Below are 9,979 nucleotides of genomic sequence, written 5' to 3'. Positions count from 1 at the left end.
ACCTTCCCACATTCTCACTGCTGAACCTCATCCCATGGCATTGGTCCTGATGTATGCACCAAGCTCTGGCTGCTCACCCTCCCATTGAGAATTTTAGAGTTCAGACATACAGCATGGAAACAGGCCCTTTGGTCCAGCCGACCATGTACACTAGTTCTATATTATCCCACTTTCTCATCAAATCCCCACACACTAGTTACAATTTACAGAGAGTTCATTAACCTACAAACCCACACATCTTTGGGATGGGGGAGGAAACTGGAGCACACGGAGGAAGTGGATGCAGTCGCAGGGAGAACGTGCAAACTCCACACACACAGCACCGAAGGATAGGATCATACCCGGGCGTCTGGGTTTATGAGGCAGTATCTCTACCAGCTCTGCCACTGTGCTGCCCTGCAGAATGTACTGAAACCAACTGGAGAAACCCCTGGCACCTGGCAGGCAACACATCATCCTGAAGTTTCCTTCACTGCACCAGCATCTCCTGTCTGTCCCCTGACTATCACGGTTCCAGTCACCACGGCTCTGCTTATTTCTAGGTACTGTACATCAGGGCCTGTTGTTGTGCTACAGAACTGCTGCTGCTGCTGCTGCTGCTGCTCTCTTGTGAAAGGCCACCCACCCGCAACAGAAACCAAATCGTGTCACTTGTGAGTGATGGGAATAGCCACATTGGAGTCCTGCTCTCTCTGCCTACTCCCTCTGCCTTTCCTGGTGGCCGCCCAACTGCCCCTTCGTGCCCACCTGCCTAAAGCTCCTGTCTACGCTATCCTCATCATCACCACTATTCCTCAGGGAGTTAAACGTAATTCCAGCCACACTATGTGGTCGGCTCAGCAGCTACAGTTGGATGTACTTCCCGCACTGTGGTCTCCAGGGACACTGGCAGTTTCTCCTGCAGGAGGAGTCTCTGACCGCCATCTCTCAGCCGCAAAGACCACAGCGGAAAGGAAAAGGCCGTGCCTCATGTTACCACCGCTCAGATTCCTCGCCAAAGCCTCAGCATTCTCACAATGACCGCTCCGCTGTTGTAGTATCCCCTCTCTAGGGTCCATTCACTGTGCCTGGCGGGATTAAAGGAATTGGATGATGCAATCATAAAGAACGGCCAGAGACGCCCCTACATCCTGAGAAGATTGAGGAGGTTTGGCATGTCGACGAACACTCGCTTAAACTTCTACAGGTGTACGGTAGACCATATGGACGGGTTGCATCACGGCCTGGTTCAGCAACTCGAATGCCCAAGAATGGAGATTACAAAAAGTGGTGGACACTGCCTGCTCCATCACGGATACTGACCTCCACACCATTGAAGGGAGCTACAGGAGGCACTACCTCTAAAAGGCAGCCAGCACCATCAACAACACACACCATCCTGGCCATGCTCTCAGCTCATTACCATCAGGAACAAGGTACGGGCGTCTGAAAACTATGATTACCATGTTCATTAGCTTCATTAGAAAGTGTGGAGAGAGTGTCCAGCTTTAAGTTTCTGGGCACTCACATTTCAGAAGACCTCACATGGTCCACAAACACCGCCGCGCTGGTCAAGAAGGCACAGCAACGACTGTTCTTCCTGAGGACATTAAAAAAGACTGGTCTGCCCCAACAGCTGCTGACAATGTTCTACCGCTGCACCACAGAGAGCATACTAACGTATGGCATCTCTGTGTGGTATCTCAGCTGCACGGAGGCGGAGAGGAGAGCTCTTCAACGCGTCGTCAACAGAGCGCAGCGGATCATCGGGACAGAGCTACCAGCCTTGGAGGGCATCTACCACACGCGGTGCCTCAGGAAGGCCCTCAGCATCCATAAGGACTCATCACACCCCTGCCACGGTCTGTTTCAACTACTTCCCTCCGGCAGACGTTACAAGGCCTTCTACGCCCGAACCTCCAGACTCAGGAACAGTTTCATCCCAAGAGCTATAGCGGCTCTGAACCGGCCCTAATGAGTGCCCCCCCACCCACCCCCTTTGGACAGTCTCCCTCAGATGGTCACGTCAATCAATTCAGCTTGTTTATTTATGTATTGTATTTATTTACCTTTCCTGGACATCAGTGGAGCTGCACACTAAATCTCGTTGCACTGACGTGCAATGACAATAAAAGATATATTATTATATTATTATTATTATTATTCTTCCCAACAACCGCCAGCCTCTTGAATACCATGAAACTATAACTAAACTATGAACTGTCTCAGGTCAAGTCAAGTCAAGTTTTATTGGGGTGTACTAAGTATTTTGGGCTATTTTGTACCAGTTCCTGAGGTTATTCGTTTGTTGATTTTCCCCCTTAATTATTTTCTATCTATGAGTATTGTGCTTACATCCCTTTTATGCAGCTGCAAGAATGTAATTGTTCTGTTGTACATATGACAATTAAACAATCTTGAGTTGTTTTTATATTGCTTCACTTTGTCAACCTGTCACAGTTTTTCCCTATTCAGATATTTAATATTTGTAAAATTGAAAAAAATGAAATACAGATATTGTGCCCGTTTATGTTGTAATAGTTGATATCATACAGAGTTCAGCAATTCCTTGTGGTATCCAGTACCACAGGGAGGGCCGGTACTGATATCACTTTATCTGTGGCATTCACTGGCTCTGAACCGCCGTTGGAGACAGTTCCGTGCTGTGCTGCATGCGAGAGCCGCGTCCAGTCCCCCCCCCCCCCCCCCCCCCCCGACCGCACGGCTTCAGGCTCAACCCGGGAACTGGTTCTCTCATTCAGACAGGCGGGAAGAGAGAGGGGAAGATATTGACTGGGCTCCAAGGTGCGGAGAGCCTGGGACAAGGGACTTCAGGTCCCACAGACGCCACAAAATACACATCTTTCCCAGTGTGAATCCAAATGTCATGTTTTAAATTAGCTGTCAAAGGCCATGCCCGCCTCCTCATGCCAAGAATCCTTTAATTAAACATTTACCTCTCCCCTCTGTATCAACATCGTGCACTGTCACAGATCAGAGCTAAAAGACCATGTATGTCCCGTGGAGGGGAAGGGGGGTTGGTGGTGGGGATGGGGAGATGTCGCCCAAGCAGAGGCAGTAACTTTAATGTACGAAGGTAGACAAAAATGCTGGAGAAACTCAGCAGGTGAGGCAGCATCTATGGAGCGAAGGAAATACTAGGCAACGTTTCGGGTTGAGAACCTTCTTCAGACACATGTACATACACTCTCTGCACTCCCCACATGAAGTGGTCGGCCATTACAGAGAGCAACCTGAACACTCCTTCCCAGTATCAAAGCAAATGTGAACACTTGAACTCTCACAGGAGACACTCGAGAGATGATCTGATCAAAGTCCACGGGAAGGAAGGAGATGGACTATACTTGCAGGTTATTCCCGGGAGTGAATCAGTGGGATGAGGTGCCAATCTCCACCCCCTCAGCTCCTTCCTGCGATTGGCAGTGACTGGGTTCTGCAGGATATAAATTGCAGCATCTTGTGCCCAGGGTATTGGACCCCCCTGAGGTGAAACCGGCTTGTTGGAGACGAACACAGTGAGTACCAGAGGGGCTGTTTGTGTGTTACTGACACACGGGGTTGGCTGCTGGTTCTGAGTTTCAATGGATCGACACCAAGTGAAATGAAATGAATTGGGGATTCTTTGTTTCAACAGGTCGGAGACAGGATGAAGCCCTTCGTTACAATTGTGCTTGTGATTGGCATTTACTTGCCGGGATCGGACAGTGCAGGCCAGTACTTATTCTGATCTGAGGAGTTGCTGAGTGCAAGCATCAGTGATGATGCATCTGAGGACAGAGGGACTGAGGAGCATGCAGGGCAGCAGGAGCCCGGCCTCCATTCCCGGTCTGTGCCGAGGCTGCAGGTCTCTCCATGTGGTTCTGAAACTCACTATCAGGAAAAGCCTAGCCTATTAGATATGGCAGGAATGGGACACACCCATTAACAATACCCGGTGGGTGGGAACATTGCGACTTCAGAACAGAGATGTATTCCAATTATGCTTGCAAAGTGCATTTATCTGCGCTGCAGGACACAGCATGGACAGTGATCCTATAACCCATTTCGACTCGACCAGCTCGTTTTCCTAGTCCCTCTCGAACGCCCTGCAGATGCATTTGAATGCAGATTTGTATCTGCTGCTCCCGATCTGTCTCAGTATTTTCTCCACCCCTTCTAATCCCCGCATCTGAACAGTGTTCCTCATCACTTCAATTTTCCTTTGCAGGATTCTAAAGAAAGTTGGGGAGAATGTGCTGGAAGCCCAAACTTATGAAGTTGGTCAAGATCTTCCTCAGACCATCCGCAGACCTGGCCTTTCATTTCCTACCTTCGTGGGAAAGTTAAAGGGCTGTCCCACTGTACGAGCTAATTTAAGAGTTCTCCCGAGTTTCCCCTGATTCGAACTCGGAGAATTACGGTAATTTCCGCTCGGTGGTACTCTGGGCCCTCGTGGACATTTTTCAACATGTTGAAAAATCTTCACAGGTCTTCACGAGCTTACCGCTTTCCCGAGTACCTTACGAGCCGCTAAGAGACGCCCCGAGCTCCGACGTAACCGCTACGTACATTCTACGTGCTTACCAAGAGTTTGATTTGGTTTTAAACTCGGGAGAGCTCTTGAATTAGCTCGTACAGTGGGACAGGCTTCTTAGGATGCAGTGATCTCTGGTTTCACATTGCTCCACGGCTTGCTGCATCAGCTCTGGCTGATTCATCAGAATAATTTCAGCAAAGCTCCATTCTTTACGAGCTGGAAGCAGACTTTAAAGCAGGTTCTGCAGAACACACTACAGAAACATCTCCCACTCTGTCTCTCAGATTTAAATAAAACATCCCTTTGCAGAAAACTGCTCGCTAGTTATTCTGTGCTCCATCTCAGATGGTAAAGCTGCAACTTTAAACTGACATATGACAATCTTAACTCTTCACATTTTACAGGATTGGATGCGAAATCAGTGATATTCTCAAGCAAAACATCCGACAGCTTCGTCAGGTTGCATGCGGCTCACTTCAACAATTTGACCGCCTTTACTGCCTGTTTCAGGGCAGCCTCTGAAGCCGGTCACTCTTACAGCTTGCTCTCCTACGCAACGAGCTTTTCCGACAACGAACTGCTGATTTGGGAAGAATCTGAAACACAACTCTGGTTGTATTTAGGAACATTTATAACAAAGTTTTACATCACAGAAATGGATGCTATACTGAGACACATCTGTGTGACCTGGGAGTCTCAAGTGGGTGAGATAACAGTCTGGGTTAATGGGAGACGCAGTATACGGAAGATTGGTCGAGGTTATATTGTGAAAGGGTCTGGTCAGTTTATTCTAGGTCAGGAACAAGACTCAGTTGGTGGAGGTTTTGATTCCAAGCAGTCGTTTGTCGGAGAGATCTCTGATGTTCACCTGTGGGATCATGTTCTCAAACCCAATGACATAGAGATGATTAGTCAGGGTTGTTTCAGTAAAGGAGGGAACATCATTGACTGGAGATTAACAATATTTACAGCACGAGGGTACGTAAGAATTATAGATAATAATGATTGCACGTTTTGAATTTTCTGGCTACAAAAACCAATAAAATGCGCAGAGGGAAACCCAATGTCCTCAACTACTCTTGCTGAATATGACCTTGCTTTGCGATCTTTCCTCTCTAAACCAGATCAGCGGAATTAGTGGTGTTATTCCAGAATAAAGGGCTGTTTACGTCGACGTAAGGAACAACTTACTGAGTCCAGGGACTGCTCAAAACAGACAAGTCCGCCCTCTTTAACCAGACTCCCCTCCTCGTCCATTCTGCTGGTGCCCTTTCTCAAATCCCACCGGGAACATTTGGGCATCCCAGTTAAAAGGTGCAGCAGTACAGAGCAGTGTCCAGGGCATTGGGTGCCATCTCTCTGACACACACATGTAGACAAGAAAGCGTCAGGGGCACGGGGTGGTGGTGACGGGCAGACACGGACTGTGGGAAAGTCCCTGTGGTGGAGGCTGATCCTGTCTTGATTTAGATTGTGCTGATTGGAATTATTACTGTCTCTCTCTGTATTTAACCTCTTGATTTCACATTGTTCATTACACCAAATGTTGGAAAGCTCACAATGTGTTCTGTGCTTCTAGTGATTGTGATTGAACTGTAACATTGCAGTTTCATCAGCTTAATAAACAAGCATCAAAACAACAAAGATCTTGTGTGTGAATGACTGTGTGTGTGTGTGTGGACTCCAGTTAAAACTCAGTGCACTATCTGTGCCTATCTCTCAATCAACTCATGGCACAGCCCAGTGTGGACTGATCTGCTGACAGTAAGGTCACTTTAGCCTGAGAGACGACGAAACAACCCCGGTGAATGTGAATCCGTGGGGATCTGGGGAGAACTCCATTGACTGGTGTAAGGTGTAGCACCGTGGAGATAGTGATCTCAACCCCATAAGTTTTAAGATTGTTTTGAATAAATGTAGGTCAGGACCTTGGGGAATGCACTAAACTGGAGTAATGGAAATTATAACATTATTGGGCAGGAACTAAGGAGAGTAAATTGAGAGCAATTGTTTTTGGGGTAAATCCACATCTGACGTGAGTCATTTAAAGACCATCTGATCAGAGCCCAGGATAAGCATGTTGCAGTTAGGAGGAAAGATAAGGGAACCTTGGACGACCAAATATGCTGTAATTTGATCAAAGGTTAAAAGTAAGGATGATGAAGATGACACCAGTCTTAGACTGAGTGTGTTAGCAAACCAATTCAGCTCAATTTGATGTCATTGGGAACTAGGCAGAAATAACACTTGGCTGGTGCCATACATTGGAAAGTGTTGATGGTTCCTTTTGTTCCGGGACAATAATCTTAATTCCAGATCACTCCTTATGTTGGAACTCTTGACCCAATGTATTTGTTGTCATGAATATGGGAAATGCTGGTCATTGTTAAGTGTAGTTTAATTCTAACCAATTAATACACACAGCAGTTCACGATTTGGTCAACATTCAGAAATGGCTGCTAATTAGTAAGTAATATTTATATTACAATATAGGAGGATTGATTGTTCAAAAGGGAACTGCAGATGCTGGAATATCGAAGGTACACACAATTGCTGGGGAAACTCAGCGGGTGCAGCAGCATCTATGGAGCGAAGGAAATAGGCGACGTTTCGGGCCGAAACCCTTCTTCAGACTGATGGGGGGTGGGGAAAGAAAGAAGGAAAAGGGGAGGAGGAGGAGGAGCCCGAGGGCGGGCGGATGGGAGGGTGGGAGGAGACAGCTAGAGGGTTAAGGAAGGGGAGGAGACAGCACGGGCTAGCCAAATTGGGAGAATTCAACGTTGATGCCGTAAGGACGCAAGGACCCCAGACGGAATATGAGGTGCTGTTCCTCCAATTTCCGCTGTTGCTCACTCTGGCAATGGAGGAGACCCAGGACAGAGAGGTCGGATTGGGAATGGGAGGGGGAGTTGAAGTGCTGAGCCACCGGGAGGTCAGGTAGGTTATTGCGGACTGAGCGGAGGTGTTCGGCGAAACGATCGCCCAACCTACGCTTGGTCTCACCGATGTAAATGAGCTGACATCTAGAGCAGCGGATGCAGTAGATGAGGTTGGAGGAGATACAGGTGAACCTTTGTCGCACCTGGAACGACTGCTTGGGACCTTGAATGGAGTCGAGGGGGGAGGTGAAGGGACAGGTGTTGCATTTCTTGCGGTTGCAACGGAAAGTGCCCGGGGAGGGGGTGGTGCGGGAGGGAAGGGAAGAATTGACGAGGGAGTTGCGGAGGGAGCGGGCTTTGCGGAAGGCAGACATTGGGGGAGATGGGAAGATGTGGCGAGTGGTGGGGTCACGTTGGAGGTGGCGGAAATGGCGGAGGATTATGTGTTGTATTTGCCGGCTGGTGGGGTGAAAGGTGAGGACCAGAGGGACTCTGCCCTTGTTGCGTGTGCGAGGATGGGGAGAGAGAGCAGTGTTACGGGGTATGGATGAGACCCTGGTGTGAGCCTCATCTATGGTGGCGGAGGGGAATCCCCGTTCCCTGAAGAACGAGGACATTTCCGATGCCCTGGTATGAAATGTCTCGCCCTGGGAACAGATGCGGCGTAGGCGGAGGAATTGGGAGTAGGGGATGGAGTCTTTACAGGGGGCAGGGTGGGAAGACGTGTAGTCCAGATAGCCATGTGAGTCAGTGGGTTTGTAATGTATGTCGGTCAGGAGTCTGTCCCCTGCGATGGAGATGGTGAGGTCAAGGAATGGTAGGGAAGTGTCGGAAATCGTCCAGGTGTATTGGAGTGCCGGATGGAAGTTGGTGGTGAAGTGGATGAAGTCAGTCAGTTGTGTGTGGGTGCAGGAGGTGGCACCAAAGCATTGACGACTGCTTTGGTGCCACCTCCTGCACCCACACACAACTGACTGACTTCATCCACTTCACCACCAACTTCCATCCGGCACTCCAATACACCTGGACGATTTCCGACACTTCCCTACCATTCCTTGACCTCACCATCTCCATCGCAGGGGACAGACTCCTGACCGACATACATTACAAACCCACTGACTCACATGGCTATCTGGAATACACGTCTTCCCACCCTGCCCCCTGTAAAGACTCCATCCCCTACTCCCAATTCCTCCGCCTACGCCGCATCTGTTCCCAGGACGAGACATTTCATACCAGGGCATCGGAAATGTCCTCGTTCTTCAGGGAACGGGGATTCCCCTCCGCCACCATAGATGAGGCTCACACCAGGGTCTCATCCATACCCCGTAACACTGCTCTCTCTCCCCATTCTCGCACACGCAACAAGGGCAGAGTCCCTCTGGTCCTCACCTTTCACCCCACCAGCCGGCAAATACAACACATAATCCTCCGCCATTTCCGCCACCTCCAACGTGACCCCACCACTCGCCACATCTTCCCATCTCCCCCAATGTCTGCCTTCCGCAAAGACCGCTCCCTCCGCAACTCCCTCGTCAATTCTTCCCTTCCCTCCCGCACCACCCCCTCCCCGGGCACTTTCCGTTGCAACCGCAAGAAATGCAACACCTGTCCCTTCACCTCCCCCTTCGACTCCATTCAAGGTCCCAAGCAGTCGTTCCAGGTGCGACAAAGGTTCACCTGTATCTCCTCCAACCTCATCTACTGCATCCGCTGCTCTAGATGTCAGCTCATTTACATCGGTGAGACCAAGCGTAGGTTGGGCGATCGTTTCGCCGAACACCTCCGCTCAGTCCGCAATAACCTACCTGACCTCCCGGTGGCTCAGCACTTCAACTCCCCCTCCCATTCCCAATCCGACCTCTCTGTCCTGGGTCTCCTCCATTGCCAGAGTGAGCAACAGCGGAAATTGGAGGAACAGCACCTCATATTCCGTCTGGGGTCCTTGCGTCCTTACGGCATCAACATTGAATTCTCCCAATTTGGCTAGCCCGTGCTGTCTCCTCCCCTTCCTTAACCCTCTAGCTGTCTCCTCCCACCCTCCCATCCGCCCGCCCTCGGGCTCCTCCTCCTCCTCCCCTTTTCCTTCTTTCTTTCCCCACCCCCCATCAGTCTGAAGAAGGGTTTCGGCCCGAAACGTCGCCTATTTCCTTCGCTCCATAGATGCTGCTGCACCCGCTGAGTTTCCCCAGCAATTGTGTGTACCTAGGAGGATTGATTGGTGAGTTTGTACGTGACACAATAGATGGCGCTGTGCATGGAAGGTTGTCTGAACCTACGGCAGGATTTCAATCAGATGAAAAGTTGGGCAGAACATTGACAGATGGAATTTATACCCAATGAGTGCAAGGTGAATGCATTTTGGGACGTCTTTGGGACATACAGTAAATGGCAGGGCATGAAGGAATGTTGATCAACAGAGGGGTCTTGGGGAACAAGTATACAGGTCCCTGAAAGTGGCAACATGGGTAGATAGGGTGGTAAATAAAGGAAATGCCACATTTGCTATCATAGGTTATATAAGTGGGTAGTTTATGTTGCCACTTCACAAAACCTGGTCAAGCCATACTTGTAGCATTGTGTG

General features: G+C 49.4%; 1 protein-coding gene across 1 annotated transcript; it reads left to right on the top strand.

Annotated features, from left to right (window-relative positions):
• The first annotated feature begins 3,441 nt into the window (after nt 1-3,441).
• On the top strand, nt 3,442-6,156 carry LOC116988643 (serum amyloid P-component-like). The gene is made up of 3 exons (XM_033045531.1): nt 3,442-3,486; nt 3,635-3,710; nt 4,921-6,156. The coding sequence occupies exons 2-3, from the start codon at nt 3,647-3,649 to the stop codon at nt 5,532-5,534; spliced, it is 678 nt and encodes a 225-aa protein (XP_032901422.1). The 5' UTR covers nt 3,442-3,486; nt 3,635-3,646; the 3' UTR covers nt 5,535-6,156.
• The last annotated feature ends 3,823 nt before the right edge of the window (nt 6,157-9,979 follow it).

The sequence above is a fragment of the Amblyraja radiata genome, chromosome 27, assembly GCF_010909765.2.
Source record: "Amblyraja radiata isolate CabotCenter1 chromosome 27, sAmbRad1.1.pri, whole genome shotgun sequence".
NCBI lineage: Eukaryota > Metazoa > Chordata > Chondrichthyes > Rajiformes > Rajidae > Amblyraja > Amblyraja radiata.
The sequence above is the reverse complement of the archived record's forward strand: the minus strand, read 5'-3'. Positions and strand labels throughout refer to the sequence as shown.

Bases quoted from the DNA above. Each gene is read 5' to 3' on its own strand.
- LOC116988643 (XM_033045531.1), top strand. From the start codon at position 3,647: ATGAAGCCCTTCGTTACAATTGTGCTTGTGATTGGCATTTACTTGCCG. The intron at 3,711-4,920 runs GCCAGTACTTAT...CACATTTTACAG, and splicing joins GCCGGGATCGGACAGTGCAG to GATTGGATGCGAAATCAGTG.